At 64.5% G+C, this 17,627-nt stretch overlaps 2 protein-coding genes across 2 annotated transcripts; one reads left to right on the top strand and one right to left on the bottom strand.

Annotated features, from left to right (window-relative positions):
• The first annotated feature begins 6,643 nt into the window (after positions 1 to 6,643).
• GCGR (glucagon receptor) lies at positions 6,644 to 9,835 on the top strand. Its single transcript, XM_010568094.1, has 13 exons — positions 6,644 to 6,697; positions 6,977 to 7,073; positions 7,198 to 7,305; positions 7,470 to 7,591; positions 7,673 to 7,779; positions 7,920 to 8,073; positions 8,139 to 8,298; positions 8,388 to 8,448; positions 8,717 to 8,786; positions 8,952 to 9,040; positions 9,149 to 9,287; positions 9,410 to 9,451; positions 9,539 to 9,835. The coding sequence occupies exons 1-13, from the start codon at positions 6,644 to 6,646 to the stop codon at positions 9,833 to 9,835; spliced, it is 1,500 nt and encodes a 499-aa protein (XP_010566396.1).
• Positions 9,836 to 15,801: 5,966 nt separating this feature from the next.
• On the bottom strand, positions 15,802 to 17,619 carry FAM195B (family with sequence similarity 195, member B). Its single transcript, XM_010568095.1, has 4 exons — positions 17,610 to 17,619; positions 17,422 to 17,540; positions 17,217 to 17,315; positions 15,802 to 17,104 (listed from the first exon to the last, which is right to left on the bottom strand). The coding sequence occupies exons 1-4, from the start codon at positions 17,615 to 17,617 to the stop codon at positions 17,040 to 17,042; spliced, it is 291 nt and encodes a 96-aa protein (XP_010566397.1). The 5' UTR covers positions 17,618 to 17,619; the 3' UTR covers positions 15,802 to 17,039.
• Positions 17,620 to 17,627: the final 8 nt, after the last annotated feature.

The raw sequence follows: 17,627 nt of genomic DNA on the forward strand, positions 1-17,627 counted from the left end.
TCCCTACCGCCCGCCTAGGCCGCACAGCCGCGCCGGCGCGGCCGAGCGCGCCGGTCCGGGTCCCGGTCCCCGCCAGCACCGAGATGCGCCCGGGAGCCGCCGCGAGCCCAGCCCCGACAGGTACGGGGAAGGGGCGGGGCAGGAGGGAGGGCAGCGCCCATCCCCGCGGTCTCGGGGCTCCCGGTCCGGCGGGATGCCGCACGCCCCGTGGCGTGGATGCGGACTCGGGTGGCGGCCGCGCATCCCCGGGGCCGCGGCTGGAGCCCCGGGAGTGCGGAGCGGCAGCTCCTAGAGCCGTCCCGGTGCTGGGCGCCGGCCGCGGTGGGGCTGAGCCCCTCGGCACGGCGTGTCCTGGGCCGGGGAGGTCCCGGCTGGGCTGCGCCCGCTCCCCGCCTGAGCCGCTGCCTCCGGCGTCCCTGAGAAGGGGCCGTGGGGCAACTCGGCACCCCTGCGTGCTGCCGTGGCTGTCGTGAGCCCTGGGCGAATGAGGCGAATGATACCAGCCGGGCTCTGACGAGCTGGGAGCATCTCCCAGAGAAGCCCCTCGCCGGGGTGGTGCCCGCGGGGTCTCCCTGCCGTGGGCACAGAAGTGCCTGCGGCTTTCTTGCTGAGGGGTGGAAGCAGGGGACACTTTTCCACCTTTCCCAGTGCTCCCCAGGCTCACCGGGTGTTGCAGGGGCCCATTGCGAGTGCCCTTTGTGACTCTGTCCCAAGCTCTGCTGTGTCAACACGCTGTTGGTAAATGGCTTTGTTTAACCAGGACATGTTGGGTATGTGACCTTGCAGCCCTCGTGGTTGGAAGCGCATCTCCAAAGCAGCTGCCGAGATCACCTCTGCCTGGCACTGCGCTACCCAGCCCGGCGGCTCCCTCGGGGCGGCAAGGGAGAGCAGGACGCACCAGTGTCAGCCTGGCTCCCTGCGAGCCGTGGCGGCTGGATGGGCAGAGGACAGGGCATCAACTGCTGCCAAGCCAGCGCTGCCGAGCGTGCGTCTGCCCAGTGCCTTGCCCCGCACCCTGTAGTGTAGCCGCCTTGCCCCATGCAGCACTCGGCAGCACGTTGCGGGTGTCCTGACACATGCCAAATTCAGTGGTTGCCCCTGCGATTTCCTCGGCTTTATCTGTGCATCAGCAGGAAAATTTAGGGCCCGCAGGACCCCTCCTCGGCATGTTAGTGCCACCCCAGCTGCCGGCTCCTGTCCTTCCCACCAATCCCCGCTCCTTTCTGCAAGCTGCGGTGCAGATTTTTTTAATGTTCTGTTGCCTGGAGGGTGGAAAAGAGAAAAGGCTGAAGGGAGAAGAGGCAAAATGTGGATTAAAAATAGTTAATGAAAAAATGTGACCGCAAGCCCTGATCAGCAGTGCAGGGCTGAGACCAGCCACCAAGCACAGTGCTGTGCCATGCACCTCGCTGTGCCAGGCAGAGGCAGAGGCAGACTCTGGGCAAGCTGGATGCAGGGGAGATGGCACGGCCATTCCGCTCTGTCCCCTTGTGCTCCTCCACTGCATCCTGCCCTACCCTGTGTCCCCCACAGCCACAGCCCCTGTCCTTGTCTGTCTACCCCAAATCCGGGGGTCTGGGGAACCTGGCTGTGAGAAGCAGGCGCCAGCAGATGGCTGGGCATGAGTGCCGCACTACCTGCCTCCGGTGGCTGGCTGTGCCCAGGTGCTGCGGGTACCTTGGGACAGGGAGGGACCCTGCCAGAACCTCTTCCAGGGTGGGCTGTGGTGGGGCAGCTGTGGCCAATGTCACTTGCACATCTGCACCTCGGCAGAGCAGGGTTTGAGCTCACTCCTCAGTGAGGTACCAGGAGGTTGTCCCCAGCTCCGTAATGACCGCAGCATTCATTCGTGACACAAGCTGCTCTGGGGAGGCAGGTGCTGAACTCCCAGTGCAGGCGTGCGTGCGCAGACGCCTGTCTGCACTGACCTTTTCCTAGGCTTTTCCCAGGCTTTTCCTGGTCCTGTGCTTCCCCTGTGACACGCTAACCACACGTGTCATGCCATGTCTCTCATGCCATCCTCCTGTGTTTCACGGGTTTTCATGCAATGTGGTGAACAAGAAAAATCTGTCTGCCTGAGCCAGGACCAAGGTGCTGTGTGGCTCAGCATCCCCTCACCAGAGCCTACCAGGCAGCAAGCTTATTTGACCACTGCCTGGCTGCCAGCTGTGCTTGCAGACCACACTCCCTCTCTGGTACTGGGCAGCAGTGGACGATGCCCTTGACCGTCCCTTTCAGTAGCAGGGCAGTCATGAAGGTGATGCAAAGAGCATTTGTCCTGATGGCACGGGGCGGGGGGGGCGAGTGCCGTTTGTTTGCATCCTGTGTTGATGTTGACAAAAACGTTGTCAGGGTTGGTTTAGGTTTTCTTGGTCCAAAGTGACACAGAACCCGACATCGTCGGTGCCCAGTGACGTCGGCTCTCTCCGTGTGCCGCCGCTCAGTGTTTCCATAATCATGTAGCTCTGTGCAAACGAGCTGCGGTCTTGCAGCATGAGGGCTGCTCCAGGCAGTTCAGCTGTTGCGAAAGTTCCTGGTACTCGCTGCTTCACGGGGGAGGACTGGAGCAGTTGTGCATTGCAGGTGGGGCACAGGAGGCATCCCTGAGCTCAGGGCAGGAACACAGGCAGGGGCAGCGCAGGGTGCGGGACAGACCTCCAGGGCCTCCCCACCGCTTGTTCTGCTTGTCGTGGTCCTGGGCTGAAAGTGGAGCAGCATCTGCAGTGCCAGGCTCGCGCTGGCATTGCATCAGCTCTGGCCCTGCACCGTCCCCTCCCCTGCCAAGTGCCGAAGCCCCTGCCGCGCTGGCTTGTAGCTCTGAGCTCAAAGCCAAGCCAGCCGTGGAAAGCACTGCATTAGCGCACTGGGGGCTAATCCCTGTGTATGGAGGGCACGCAGCCCCCGCTGCTGTCTCCTGAGCAAGCGGTGCTGTGCTGGGCGTGGGGCTGCGCTTGTGGGGAGGCTGTGTTCCCACCCCAGCTAGGGATGCAAGAGCCCTGTGGAGGGACTGGGCTGTGGTCAGCAGGCTGTGCCAGCCTCCCAGCGCTTGTGTGGGGCTGTGGCTGTGCCTGGGTGCTCCTGGGTCACGTTGCAGATGCCCATGAGTGTCCCCATGGAGGCTTCACCAAGCCGTTGATCCATGTGGCAATTGGCTGCAGCTATCCCAGATGTGGAGCTTGTTCCTCCACACGTGTGATGCCAGCCGGAGCCAGGTGCCAGCCAGAGGGGCCGGGGTGGCAAAACCCTGAAGGGAGGCTGACCTGGGTTGGAGGAGGAGAGCATCTCTCTCCCCCAGGAAGGGCTGGGCGCTCAGCTGACTGCAGGGGTCCATGCCAGCACAGAGCTGCTGCAGGGCAGCGCAGGGGCTGCACATCCACAAGTGGGGGGCAAAAATGCCAACGCAAGTCTGTTTCCATCCATTCCTGATGGCTTGGTGTGATGCTGCAGTGGTGGCAGCAGCCTGGTGGCACAGCGTGCCCCAGTACTCGGCTCGGCCCATACCCTCCCCAAGCTGCGCACCCTGGTTCCCTGCCTGCCAGCAACCCCCCGGGGCCGGTGGCTGCCAGACCATGAGCCGCAGGTCCAGGGACTGCAGGGAAGCCGGTCGGTGGGGAGAGGAGGTCCTTGCTTTGCCCCTGCTGCTGCAGGGTTTGGCACCGCTGGCTTGGGAAAGGCTCAGCACATGAATGCAGGTGCCAGCAACCGCCCCACTGCCCCCACCCCAAGGGTAGACGATGGTGCCTGCGTGTGACACCTCTGGCCCCCCAGCGCTGGGGCTGCTGGCATTGACCCCTTCCCTGCCTGGGCGCAGCCGTCCCGGGGCTGGTTCCTCTTTCCTCCTCTCCCACCACGAGCGCAAGATCTCCCCTTCGCAGCTGTGGCAGCAGAGCAGCGCGGGGTGTTTGCAGCCCAGCCTCTGCAGGGGTCAGCAGCCGCAGAGCCATGACACGGGAACATGCCGTGTTACCCAACACCAGCATGGGGCAAAAGTCCTCTGTGCGCCCACTGCGGTGTACCGCAGCCCCAGCAGATGTGCCCGCTCGTATGCTGGGCACCCTCTACCCAGTGCCCACAACTCAGTGTGGCAGGGGTCCCCCAAAGCCTGGTCCTGGCTGGGGACAAGGTGCTGAGGCAGGGGAATGTGGCAGGGTGAGGGGAGGTGGTGACGTGGAGCCGGGTCCCTCCCATGGTGCTGTGTCCAGAATCAGTGGACACGGCTGAGAGGGGCTCCTGCCACCGGTGGCCATGGCATGCTCAGCCATCAGCGACCGCTGCCCTGAGCACTGCGGGCACTGATGCTGGCAGTGCCAGCTCCCAGGCAGGTGCTTGGCGCTGCTGGTGGTCTGAGCCACTCCAGACCCCGCTGTCGCAGCTGCATGCGACCACTGCTCCTTCCTTGCCGCTGCCCATCTGCGCTGAACCAGGGACAATTGGGCCACAGCTACTCCTGCACGCCCACGTGTCTGCTAGAAATAGCCTGCGTCTCTGAGAGCGCACCGTGGGGTGGCCAAACTGCCGGGGGTCCCTTGCACCGCAGGGAGCGGGGGGCCGGCACAGCGCTGTGGCCGCACGGCACGGCGGGCAGCTGGGGCAAAGGGCCTGGGCAGGGCCCTGCTGCAAAGGGGGGAGCCCCGTGCCCGAGGCGAGGAGCGTGACCAGCACCGTGCGCCAGGACCCCTCACCCAGTGCAGTCTGCCCAGCTTGGCCACAGCAGGGCCCCGGGGCCGGAGGAGCAGCTGCCAGCCCGGGGGGAGTCTAGGGCAGAGGCCTCCCTGCCGCTAAATCCCATTGCAGGCAGCTAAAAATAGAGACACCTCTGCCCCAAAGCTGCCTCCCCGAGCAGTGGAGAGGGTCTGGCAGCAAGTTTGTTGCTGACCTGCAGCAGGGCAGGGATGCTCAGGGCAGGGGCTGGGCACTGGGAGGTTCCCATGGAGCCAGGCCATGGCAGCGGCAGGATGGGGCAGGGCGGGATGCTGGCGTGGGGTTGCAGGGGGACGAGGACAGGGATGCTGGGGTGGCTGTGGCAGGGGGATGAGGCCAGAAGAGCTGGGGTGGGGCTGGCAGGGGGACAAGGATAGGGATGCTGGGGTGGGCAGGTGGCTGTTGGGTGCCCACCCGAGGTCCCTGTTCCCAGAGCCCACCCAGAGAGGACTGTCCCAGGAGACAAATCCTTCTGTCCTGGGACTGTCTAAATAAGGCGCGTACTGGCAGGTCCAGCTCCCCAAGCCGCATCTGGAGCCCCACGCACTGATTAATGAGCTTCTCATGCAGCTGCTTGTGACATGGCAAGTGGGTCTGCATGGAGGAAGCACTGCTTTCCCAGGGATAAAAATAGGCATGGGCAGAGCAGCGAGCCCTGGGACCAGTGGCTGGTCGGGGAGCGCGGCGGTCTGGCTGGTACCCGGGGGGGAGGCCGGGGGGGGTGATGCCGTAGTGTCTGCGGTGGCACGGGCACTGCTGTCTCTCCCGTCCCCCCATCTCAGCTGCACTCAGCCCACATGGCCGCACCGTGCTGTGGGGCTGCTGTCAGAATGACCCCTTGTCGGAGGAGTTGAAATCCCGCTCAGGAGCCCTGTAACCAGCTTAGGGGGATGGAGGGAATTACGGCACCTCGTGAGCCAGGCTTTGTGCAGGAGCTCCCGGGCACCCCGTCAGCTGAAGCACTGCGCCGCTCACCTGAGCTGGGGCCATGGAGCCACGGCGGCACGGCCAGGCTGAGCTGGTCCCAGGGCCGCGGCAGCCCCGTGAGCCGGGGATCCCTGCGGGTTAATGGTTAACCACCCTGGAGCCGGCAGCCATCCCCATCCCAGCGCTGCTGTCGGCTCCCTGCCCACCTCTATCCTCGGGTGGGTGCTGCCACCAGGGAGACCTGTGGGGCCAGGGACAGTGCACTCCAAGGGCCACCCCAGGGGCCTGGCTACCTCCACCGCTGGAAGCAGATCTGAAATCGGTGCTGCCACAAGCAGGGAGGTGATGGGGAGGGGAGGCAACCCCAGCGCCAGCCCCTGCCCTGAGATTATGCTCAGGCGTGAGGAGGGGTCCTGGCTGCCACTGGGGTCCTGGGCTCTTGGGGCTCAGCACCGACCCACAGCTGGGCACCGGCAACAGCGTGGGGCGGCCCCGGCCCAGGTCTGTGCGCAGGGGGGTCCAGAGGCAGTGTTGCCTTGGGGAGGTGCGAGGGTCCACCCTGCGCAGGGGTGATGTCCCACGCGTGGTTGCACACCGACCACGCAGGGGCTGGGATTTTTGGCTCAGCAGGCAGAGGGGTTGTATGGCTGCAGTTCCGATGCTGTCCTGGGGAGGAAATGGCAGGTACACAGCGGCTCTTCAGCCTCACGGACAACCAGCTGAACATTAAAGCCAGGCAGGGTTGGGCGAGGACGGGGACAGGAGCATGGTGCCGTGACCAGGGCTGGCTCTGCACTGGGGCAGCCTCCCCTCCCGCGCCTGCCTGCTGCAGCCATGCATCACCCAGCTCTGCCCCGGGACAGGTCCTGCCACATGCATCGCCATGACCCGGTGTCTCATGCAGGGTCGCCCATGTGCCAGGGCCCTCGCTGCCAGGGCAGAGGAGCTGCCGAGGGCCAGTAGGAAGCCAGGCACCCCGCCGTGCTCCCCATGCGGCTCACAGCCCAGCGGAGGGATGTCCCAGCCACGTCTCCTCAGCCTCCTGCTGCTGCTGCTGCTTTGCTGCCAGGTAAGGACGGGCCATGATGCACGATGGTGCTCTGCCCCGCTCCCCGCCCGCTCCCTGCTCCCGAGCCACCGCCAATTCACCTCTGCCTGCAGCAGCCCCTCACCACGGCATGCTGTGCAGCGGCCGCTGCCCTCTCCTGCCTGCCCTGCCATCCACATAGCACGGCATGGCACGTTAGCCTCCACTCGCCCATGGCCATCCTTGAGCTGGGGTCGCTGCCTGGCAAGGCATGGTGGCCCCCACGGGCAGGGCACAGGTGATGCTCCCCGGTGTCCCCAGGGCCCCTCCGCCCAGATCACGGATTTCCTCTTCGAGAGATGGAAGGCATACAGCGAGGAGTGCTACCGCAACATGAGCCGCCTGCCCGCACCCACAGGTGAGAGCCAGCGCAGGGTCCCAGCAGGATGGGGCCTGGGGGGAGAGGTGCTGGTATGGGGCCTGGCACCCGGCTCCCTGCACGGGTGAGACCAAGGGCACCGTTCCGTCCCGTCCCTCCGCAGAGCTGGTCTGTAACCGCACCTTCGACAAGTTCTCCTGCTGGCCCGACACGCTGCCCAACAGCACCGCCAGCGTCCCCTGCCCCTGGTTCCTGCCCTGGTACCAGAAAGGTAATGGCTGGGGGGGTACGCGTGTGCATGTATGCATGTGTGTTGTGTGTGCACATGCATGTGTGCACATGCTGCTCCAGGCGGTCACGCCTGGGCCAATGCACAGTGCCCACAGCGACTCTGGGGCCTGGCACACCCCATCGCCCCCCCCCTTCCCCTTTCAGTGAAGCACAGACATGTCTTCAAGACCTGCGGGCCCGATGGGCAGTGGGTGACGGGCCCCCGGGGACAGTCCCTGCGCAATGCCACGCAGTGCGAGCTGGACGCTGAGGACCTGGAGGCGCAGGTGGGCAGAGCTGGGGAGGCAGCTGGTGCGGGGCTCCCTGCCCTGCCTGCCCCTGCCCTCATTTGCTCTCTCCCTCTCCAGGAAAAATTTGCCAAGACCTATGTTAGCTTCAAGGTGATGTACACTGTGGGCTACTCAGTGTCACTGTGTGCGCTGCTCCTTGCTCTGGCCCTGCTGCTGGGCTTCAGGTAGGGGCATGGGCACGGCTGCCCAGCTCAGGGGCTGGTGGGAGCCGTGCTGGGGGGACAGGGGTGGGAGTGGGGGGACAGGTGGCGGCCGTGCTGGGGGTCTGGGCGCGGACACTGACAGCAGCTTCCCACCTCTGCAGCAAGCTGCACTGCATGAGGAACTACATCCACATGAACCTCTTCGCCTCCTTCATCCTGAAGGGCGTCTCCGTGCTGGTCATCGACGCCCTGCTCAAGACCCACTACAGCGACAAGATCGACGACTACAACGTGCACATCTGGCTGAGCGATGAGGTGAGCCATGGGGCTGGCGGGGCCAGGGGCGCAGGCGGTGTGGCAGCCCTGACCCCTGCCCACAGGCAGCCGCAGGCTGCCGGACGGCTACAGTCTTCATGCAGTATGGCATCGTGGCCAACTACTGCTGGCTGCTGGTGGAGGGCATCTACCTGCACAACCTCCTGGTGGTGGCCGTCTTCTCTGAGAGGAGCTACTTCACCCTCTACCTGTGCATCGGCTGGGGTGAGTGCGGATGGGCTGGCTCCCCATCCCTGTCCGCTGATCCTGTCCCCCGCTGTCCCTCACCTGCCCCTTGCCCGCCTCCCCTCCAGGGGCACCTGTGCTGTTCCTCATCCCTTGGGTCGTCGTGAAATTCCTCTATGAAAACATCCAGTGAGTACCAGCCCCTGCAGCAGGTCGGTGACTGCAGATGTGTGGGGCATGGATGGGTGTGCGGGGTGCAGGCAGGTGCACATGGGACACACCAAGGGATGGTGGGGATGGTGTGACAGCCCCGGAGAGGCTTCACGCCATCGCCCCGTGCAAGCAGCAGCGTGCCAGGCCGTGGCACTTGCTCAGCTGGGGCTGCTGATGCCACACAAGGCTCCAGCAGCCGCCCAGTCAAGGGGCTGCCCAGCAGTCCCATCCCTCCCCTCTGCAGGTGCTGGACCACCAACAACAACATGGGCTTCTGGTGGATCCTTCGCTTTCCTGTGTTCCTGGCCATCCTGGTGAGTCCGGGGCTGCGGCTCTGCCCACTGCAGCCCCTCGCTCGGCGTCTGTGAGGGCCCCAAACCTGGTGCGAGAGGGGCTGCCCTGGGCAGGGGACAGAGCTGTCCTGCCTGCCCCTGCCCAGCCCAGCCCTGCCCCTCATGGCTCACTCCGCTCCATTGCAGATCAACTTCTTCATCTTCATCCGCATCATCCAGATCCTCGTCTCCAAGCTCCGCGCGCACCAAATGCGCTACACTGACTACAAGTTCAGGTGGGTGGCGGGCACAGCCCCGGCCCCGCAGGCCCATGGTGCACACGCTGGGGAGGGGGGTGTGTGTGCGAACCCCACCTGTGACCCCCCCCCCCACTGATGGCGCAGGCTGGCCAAGTCCACACTGACGCTGATCCCGCTGCTGGGCATCCATGAGGTGGTCTTTGCTTTTGTCACGGATGAGCATGCCCAGGGCACCCTGCGCTATGTCAAGCTCTTCTTCGACCTCTTCCTGAGCTCCTTCCAGGTGAGCCCAGCCCCACACGGGACTGGCACTCCATGGGGACCCTCCATCTTGGGAGGGACCAGACCACAGTTGGGGTTGGGGTCTGGCCAGGCGCCTCTCATGCCTCTCCTCCCTCCACCCAGGGGATGCTGGTGGCCATTCTCTACTGCTTCGTCAACAAGGAGGTGAGCAGGATGGCACGGAAGTGGGCAGCCGTGGGGAGCTTGGGCAGCTGCTGGGCGCGGGCCCACACTGACGGCAGCTGCCTGCAGGTACAGGCAGAGCTGCTGAAGAGGTGGCAGCGCTGGAAGCTGGGGAAGGACCTGGCAGAGGAGTACAAGCACACGTACAGCCACACGCCCAGCACCCGCAATGGTGCCGGCAGCGCCTGCGAGAAGCACCAGCTAGTGAGCGGTTGCACCAACGGGCTGGGGCACAGCCCGGCCGCCGCGTGCCCCAGCACCCGCTACCTCGAGAGGACCGGACGCAGCACCGCTGAGCACCTCACCCTGGGGGACCGGCACCACTGCTATGAGTTCCCCGAGACCACGGCCGAGAGCCACTTCTGAGCCTGCAGCTGGAGTGGGAGGGCTGTGCCAGCTCCGCTGCTGGGGCAGCCACCACCTCCCTTCCCAGCATCATCCTCCTCCGGGCACCGTGCAGGCTGTGTGGGACTCTGCCTGTCCTGGTGAGGACGCTGCGCTGTGCCGGGCACGCACGGGATGATGGACGCGGCTGGGCTGGCTGCAGGTGACACATGGCAAGCGGAACCTGGACCTCTGTGGGGAGGGGATCTGTGGGGTGGGTGGGGGGTTCATCCTGTGGTGCTGCCCTCGCGTGCCTTTGAGACCCTTGGCGCAGTGCTGTAATTTATCTGTCGTAACTGTAAATAGGTGTGGGCCTGTGCCGGGCTGCAGGGCCAGCTCCGTGTCCGCCTTTCTGTCCAGGGTGTGGGGACTAGGGACACTGTGGCCCCAGACCGTGCCCCCGAGCACCCACGGTTGATGGCCATAGCCACGGACGAGGAGGTGGGCCACCCAGCATGGATGGGCTGCACCAGAAGACAGCCTGCCCCACAGCCCCGCTGCCTGTCCCGTGGCCCCACACAGGTGAGCGAGGCAGACATGAGGCAGCAGCAGCTGCAGCGCTGCCGGCCGGGGCTCCAGCTCCCTGCCAGCACACGCTCTCCTCTGGCCGCTAATCGGCTCTGTCCTCTCGCTGCCAGGAGCCCTTAATTAAATCATTTGGCTCTGCCCGCCGGCACCCCTGCTCTCCTGGGAGCTAGCCCAGGCCACGGGCCGGGCAGCAGCCACGGGCAGCGCTGAGCACCGTGAGCAGTGCCATGGTGTGCGGGGCTGTGGGCCCCCCTCTGTCAGCAGGCTGGGCTGGCTGTCCGTGGTGGGGAGGGAGCGCGGCAGGCCAGCACCCTAAGAGGCTTGTGCTGCGCACATGAGCGCTAAGCCCGGATGCTGCGGCTTTGGGCACCACAATCGCCTGGTGTGCAGGGATTAGGCAGGCGCACCTCCCCGGCTGAGGTCACCCTGCCCGGCGGGCGGTGGCGGGACAGACACCAGCCCTGCCATGACCCCCTGCTGCCTGTGGACTCTGGGCGCGGGGCGCTGCCTGTCACCCTGCGTGGCTGTCCCTGCCTGGCCCTGAGCAGATGATGGTTCCCGGCTGTCCAGACCCCACGCACAGCCCGGCGCAGGGGACATGACGAGCGGGGCAAGTGCTTGGAGCTGTGCCACGGCAGCCACCGGCAGTCCCATGCAGTAAACAGCAGCACTGGGCGGGCGGCCGCCCCCCCACCAACTACCACCCTGTTTCAGCATCACCTGTACCGCCATGGCCCTGCCCACCCATGCTGGCTGGCACGAGGGACGGCGGGAGCCACGCTGTCTGCCCGGGGGGTGGCGGGGTCCCAGACCATTGCGAGGGCATGAGTGGGGCTGGCCATGGCATGGGGAGGGCATGCCCACAGCGCTGGCCCTGGCTGTGCAGTGCTTGGCTCCCAGCAGCAGCACCGTGCCGAGCATGCAGTAATTTTCCTCTGTTTACTTGACAACTTGCCGTTTGCCCCGGCCGAGCGGGGACCCGGCGTCCAGGGGCCGGTGCAGCGCAGGCAGCGGGGATGTGGGGCGGCGGAGGGGTCTGGGCCATGGTGCTGGAGGCTGAGAGCCTGTGGCAGCAGTGCTGTGGGGCAGCATGGTGGTGCTGTAGGGACACATTACCCATGGGGAAGAGGTGCTGTGGGGCTGAGCGGGTAAGGGGACGGGAGTGCAGGGGTCGTGGGCCACCAGGTGCAGGGATGAGGATGGGGAGGGGGACAGGGACAGACCCTGCCCAGAGCCAGGGCGCCAGAGCCGGTCCGGGCAGCCCCCGCAGAGCCACTGGCCCCCACAGCCAGGGCCGTCACTGCGGCCTCCTGACGTGGTAACGAGCCTAATTGAGGCAAATTGCTGGAGCACAAAGCGGTTTCTGGGAAGGTAAATATGGTCATCACTCGGCACCAGGCCCTGCGCCTGTTGCTCCAGCATTGCCATGACAACACCCCACTGTCATCCCCCGTGACACCCCACCGGGGCCCTGCTGGCCCCACAGCACCAAGGGCATGAGCACCCCCAGACCCTGTCCAGGAGGAGTGACACGCAGCGTGGGGGCCCCGTGTCTGCCACACCACGACAGGGACCCTTCAGGGACCCCAAGCCAGCCCCAGTTCACAGGGTGTCCCTGCAGCAATGCCCTGTGTCCCCCGGGGCCATGGGGCAGCTCCCGCACTGCCCCATGTCCCCCGCACAGCCCCTTGTTGTGTCCCGCCATCCTGCTCACAGGCTAGCTGGTTCTGGCACCCCGAGGGGTCCGTGTCAGGGGTGGCAGATCCCCGGCCTCCACCTTCTCCCTACTCAGGGGGCTGAGGCACGTGGCAGGGGCTGGCCGGGGGTCAGAGCTGGCAGCACCGGGCACAGCCCTGAGCAGGGACAGTGTCTGCCGGTGGCCAGGAGCCTCATGCAAATGCCCGATGTCAGCCCACGCTGGGGCCCGCTGGAACGTGGCCCCATAGCACTTGCCACCAGCCTGGCTGCCACCCCAAAGCTGGGGCACTGCTGGTGCCACAGGGTTGAGCCTGCAGCCACTGTGTCCTGGTCATCCCCCTGCTCCCATAGAGCCATGTGCCCTGGCCAGCAGCTCCCGGGCACACACAGACCCCCAGGACTGCTGGGCACAGCCCCTCCTCAGGAGCCGCACAGCTCCTGGGACCCCAGAGGGAGGGAGCAGGGTGCCCGCAGCCCCTGGGAGCAGGGCCAGCCCTGGCCCAAGGAGTTAGCTCCCACGGGACTGCCGTCAGCATCCTTTCCCATCACCGCAGAGAGTCTCTGGAAGGGGACAGCCTGCCGCCTCTGTGCTGCCGTGCCCACTGGCTGCCAGGGCTCTGGCTGAACCCAGGGCTGAGGACAGAGCCTCCACTCACAGTGGGAGCCTGCGGCATACGGCACCCACCCTGCACCGGGCTGCGGGACGGGGCAAGCAAGATGTGGCTGGCTTGAAGGAAGCTGCCCGTGGGCAGCAGTGAAGGCTGGGGCTGAGGGACCCCCCCCTGCCGTGGCCGGGCACTGCCCGCAGCAGGTGTCACCCCCATGTGCACCCTGATAGCAGCCCGGGGTGCACGTCTTGGCAGCACAGCCTGCACGCCCACACCTCCCCAGGGTACATCTCAGGCAGCACAACCTGCACAATGCACACACGCATGCAGGCACACTCACACACAGGCACGCTCACAAATATACACACACACACGCACACACACAGAGGCACAGATCTCAGCTGCCTGACCGGTAGAACAAAGGCGCGCTGCCACCAGCTCACCAGCCTGCATGCCCCAGGCAGAGAATCAGAGAATCACAGAATAGTTTGGGTTGGCAGGGACCTTTAAAGGTCATCTAGTCCAACCCCGCCTGCCATGAGCAGGGACATCTCCAACTAGATCAGGGTGCTCAGAGCCCTGTCCAACCTGGCCTTGAATGTTTCCAGGGATGGGGCATCGACCACCTCTCTGGGTCACTTGGGCCAGTGTTTCACCACCCTCAGCGTAAAAAATTTCCTCCTTAGAGGTGCTTGGGGGGCAGAGGCCAGACTCGGCCACAGCGCGAGTCCCTGGCTGTGGGGCTAAACCCCAAGGCGTGGAATGGGGCCAGAGCAATAAATCACCACTCGCTGCCGGACCCGGTCTGCCCAGGCAGTGGCACCCCCGCGGCTGCAGCCAGGCACCCCGGGGCCATGGCGCCTCGCAGGAATACTCCCACTTCATCAAGGGAATTGAGCACTGCAAATTGGTCTTCTAAGTAGATTCTGCCTGCTGCCGTCCCCTCTTCCCAACGCTTAATTCAATGATACAACACATACCTCTCTTCCTCCCACCGTTTAATCTAATGATAAGCACCGTATCCGAGTCACAGGGAAAATAAACCCTTGCCGAGTTTGATTTTTATAGGTAAACAGCCTGATTTCTCTGGCCTGCGGCCTCTCTGCCTTGCAGGGGCACCCACCCCGCCACCTGACTTCCAACTTCTCCTGTGCCACCTCACCGCCCTCACCCCTGTGGTTTGTTATTAGTCTTTATAAAAATCGCCTGTTTATAGAATGATTTTTGTATGACATTTCATTAGAGTTTGAGCGACTGCTTTGCCTCTGGCTTTACAGCACCCAAGCCAAGAGAAAAACAAGGCAGAGGCTGGCAAGGTTGGGCTGCAGGACCCCCGTACGTGCTCTCAGGCTCAGGGACACTGTTGCAGCCTCCAGGACAGTCCCAGACAAAGTCTGCAGCATGCACCCAGCCATGGGGAACAGTGCCGGGCTCTGTGGAAGCTGGCCAGCAGCCTGCCTGTCCTGGCAAGGAAGGGGGGTCGGCACTGCACAGACCCCATCCCGCACCTGGCCATGAGCCGTCCCTGCCCAGCCATCAGAGCAGCGAGCCAGCCAGCTGCAGCTCTCCACACCAGAACACGGGGGGCACGACCCACGGACGAGCTGCTCGGGGGCTGCTGCAGTCTGGCCAGCTGCTGGTGTGTTGGGACAGCTCTTGCCCACGCAAACAGCCTCATCCCGCTCCCCTCGCACCGCTCCCTCCCTCAGCGGCCCCGAGGTGCAGGGGGTCCCCCAACCAGCAGGCTGGTATGGGTTGCCTTCCTCCAGTGCCACCAGCCCCAGCAGAGCCCCTTCCCATACCCTCGGGACGCACGGCTCCAGGACACACGGCTCCAGACGCGCTCGGGGCTTCCAGCCAGGGCAGCCGCTCGTCCACCGCGCTCCCCAGACGTGGGGCACACCGCGGGGCCCGTCCTGCAGGAAAAGTCGAAGGAGAGGGGCCACGACAGCGAGAACTGTCACCTCTTGCCCGTGCTCCCCCAAGGGCACTCACTCCCCACTGGCTGCGGGGAAGCGGGGCCTGGCAGTGACGGGGCAAGGAAGCGGGCCCATGGGCGGCTCCGGCGGAGTCGGCAGCAACAGGGGGCCGAGGCACCGTCCCGCTGTGCCAGAACTGGGCAGTGCGCCCGGCATGCGTGCATCCCGGGAATGTTTTGGTGATGGGAGGTAAACAGGGTCGTGGCTAAGTGTAGAGATGCACTTGAGGAGAAATTCTAGCAATGCTAAGTATAGTTTAAATGCCATTAAAGCAGGGGAGGGAAGAGGATACGAGTGTATTAATAGTCTCAACATTTAAATCTTTGGTCCAGCGACAGCTCCTAGGATGCTGGCTTGCAGGAGGGCTGCCAGAGCCCAAGGGCATTGTGCTACCAGCACGCAGTGCCAGGCTGCACATGCTTGCGGTGAAGTTAAGAGCCCAGAGCAAATGCAAGGCCAAGATCCCTCCTAGAAAAAAAATAAAAGAAATAAAAGTAAGAGGCAGCTTCTGCTCTCTGCGTTACTTCTCCTTAGGACTTGATCAGGCCTGAAAAGGCACAGAAAGCCCCGGCCTTTATTGCCAGCGCTGAAGTGTAAAATGGAAAACACAGGGCTTCAACAAAATAGGAACGTTGTGGAAGTCTAAAAAAGGGAAGAACAAGGCCCCTGCCCCAGCAAGGCTGCAGGCGTACACGGGCCAGGACTGAGAGACCAGCGTGCACATGCAGCTTGCGGGCACAGGCAGCCAAGCAACCAAGAGAGGATCAGGCAGGGAACAGCTCACCGGGATGCCGCAGCTGAGACAAACCTCTCCCAGGCCTTTGCAGTGTCAAGCCAGGCACGGCACACCATCACCATCAGGAGCAGCCTGGCAGCATCCTGCACGCTGCTCCACCACCGGACACAACCCCTGTGGCCAACAGCCGACGGATCGGCCCTGCGCCTGGCCAAGGCAGCTGCGGAGCTGTGGTGGCAGCGTCACACAGAGGCAGACCCAAAAGGACACCAGCTTTTATTTACAACACTCCTCAAGTGACAGACAACAGAAAAAAAAAAGGGAACAGTATAGCTCAACAAAGGAAAGGTAATGGCAGCCACAACTCCCCCACACCCCTCCCAAAGCCCACTGGCATGGGGCAGAGCCCCCGGCAGCCCCCCCCCCGCCGGCTCGGAGCACAGGCAGGCAGGGGGCTGCCCCCGCCACTCCCCACGGTCTTCTGGGGGCACAGAGCAGCCCCCCAGCTGGCACGGCTGCTCTGCTCAAACAGGCGAGGATGGCACAGTCGCTCTCCCTCACTCAGAGGCGATGATGCAGAAACCACCTGAGCCTTGCCAGGAGTGAAGGTCCCAAGAAAGCCCACCCCAGTGTGAGTTACACTAACCATGGCAGCTCCCCCACAGTGACATTTCCACCAGTTCTCTTCCAAGGGTGCACGTCTGGAAAATGGTGTTAGTATAAAACAGCACGGCGCTGCTCAGGCAAGGATGCCAACGAGCTTCTTTCCACACAGTCAGCACCAGCCGCCCCCCACTGCTGCCACCTCCCATGGAGCTGCCAGAGTACTGAGGCAGGGGGCCTGAACGCAGCACAACACCCCCCTCTGAGCACCTCTCAGGCGCCTGGGGCTGGGGCCAGTGCTGACACCCTGTCTCGCTCCATCTGCAGGGAGAGAGGAGCAGCTCCAGCACCACAGACACCTGGCCCCATCTAAGCACAAAGAAAAATCCCGCCTCGGATACAGACCCACCAGCTCTGGCAGCACTGTGAGTCCCAAGTGCTAGCAGCCCAGGTACAAATTAAGCCCTCCCACAAGGGAGCAAGGAACAGCCAGACTGTGACCTGCCCAGCAGTCAGCTGCACAAAGGGTGTTGAACTGGGGCTGCCTGTCTGTCCCGAGGCAGAAGGACAGAAGCAACTCTCCTTCCTTCTCCCCCCAGCCCGCCCCAGCAGCTGTGGATCCCTGGTGCACAGAAGTGAGCGGAGAACTAGCGCTGCCTCTACTGACAACACAGCTGCTCTGCTCTGCCCCGCTGCACACCAGAGCCCAGGGAGCCCATGTACTCAACAGGCCAAGGGCAGAGATGGAAGGAGAACGGGAGATCTGCGAGCCCAGCATGAAGTGGGTAAGGACAGCTTGAGGTCAGAGAAAGCTATGAGTGGGGGACTGGAATCCTATGCAACAGGCTCTGGGCATCCTTGGTGAGCCCCTGAGCATCTTTGATTTCAGGTAGCTTCAGAGCCAGCCCCAAAGCTGACTGGCTCTCCCGCGGGCTTTTGGGAGTACGGACCAGAGGAGGAAATCAACACAAAATCTCAAATTAAATCTGCTTGAGGACCTTAGGAGACCAGCCGATCTGCAGGGAGGACCCGCCTTAGGACTTCTTTGCATCCTGTGTGTTCCTCCTCTTCAGATCACCCAGGTCGACAGGTTTAAACGCTGCAGGGAAGACAGGAGAGCCTTTGGCGGCAGAGGCCGCATCGCAGCCCTCCCCAGGGCCGGCCGTCTCCTCCGGCAGGAGCCGGGGGAGGGTGCCCCCCGCCCCCCTCACCTTTGAGGCTAGGGTTCGGCATCTTCTCCACGTACTCCTCGACCAGGCCGCGCTCGGAGCCCATCTGGCTGCGCAGGTCACGCTCCACACACTGCCAGGCTGCGGGGACGCGGGTGAGGGGGCAGCTCGCCCGGGTGCAGGCCCGGCCGGGCCCCCCCGAGCCCCGGGACCCCCCCCGAGCCCCGCGGCCTCCTCCCCCGCTCACCCTCGTAGATGAAGCGCACGTTCTCCTCGTGGGCCGGCGTGAAGATCTCGCTGCCGGCGCCGGGGGAGCGCGGGCCGCCGCTCCGCTTGCCGTTGTAGACCACGCGGGACACGGGGGAGCTGAAAGCGAAGCGCGGGGCTGAGCCAGGCCCGGAGCCGCGGCTGGGCCCGGGGCCGGGCGGGGCTCACCTGGCCATGGCGGCGGTG

The sequence above is a fragment of the Haliaeetus leucocephalus genome, unplaced genomic scaffold (genome assembly GCF_000737465.1).
Source record: "Haliaeetus leucocephalus isolate CR32 unplaced genomic scaffold, Haliaeetus_leucocephalus-4.0 Scaffold238, whole genome shotgun sequence".
In the NCBI taxonomy this organism is placed as follows: Eukaryota; Metazoa; Chordata; class Aves; order Accipitriformes; family Accipitridae; genus Haliaeetus; species Haliaeetus leucocephalus.

Bases quoted from the DNA above. Each gene is read 5' to 3' on its own strand.
- GCGR (XM_010568094.1), top strand. From the start codon at position 6,644: ATGTCCCAGCCACGTCTCCTCAGCCTCCTGCTGCTGCTGCTGCTTTGC. The intron at 7,306-7,469 runs GTAATGGCTGGG...TTCCCCTTTCAG, and splicing joins CCTGCCCTGGTACCAGAAAG to TGAAGCACAGACATGTCTTC. The intron at 7,780-7,919 runs GTAGGGGCATGG...CCACCTCTGCAG, and splicing joins GCCCTGCTGCTGGGCTTCAG to CAAGCTGCACTGCATGAGGA.
- FAM195B (XM_010568095.1), bottom strand. The intron at 17,316-17,421 runs GTGAGCGGGGGA...GCGTCCCCGCAG, and splicing joins CGTGCGCTTCATCTACGAGG to CCTGGCAGTGTGTGGAGCGT. The intron at 17,105-17,216 runs GTGAGGGGGGCG...TCTTCCCTGCAG, and splicing joins GCCGAACCCTAGCCTCAAAG to CGTTTAAACCTGTCGACCTG.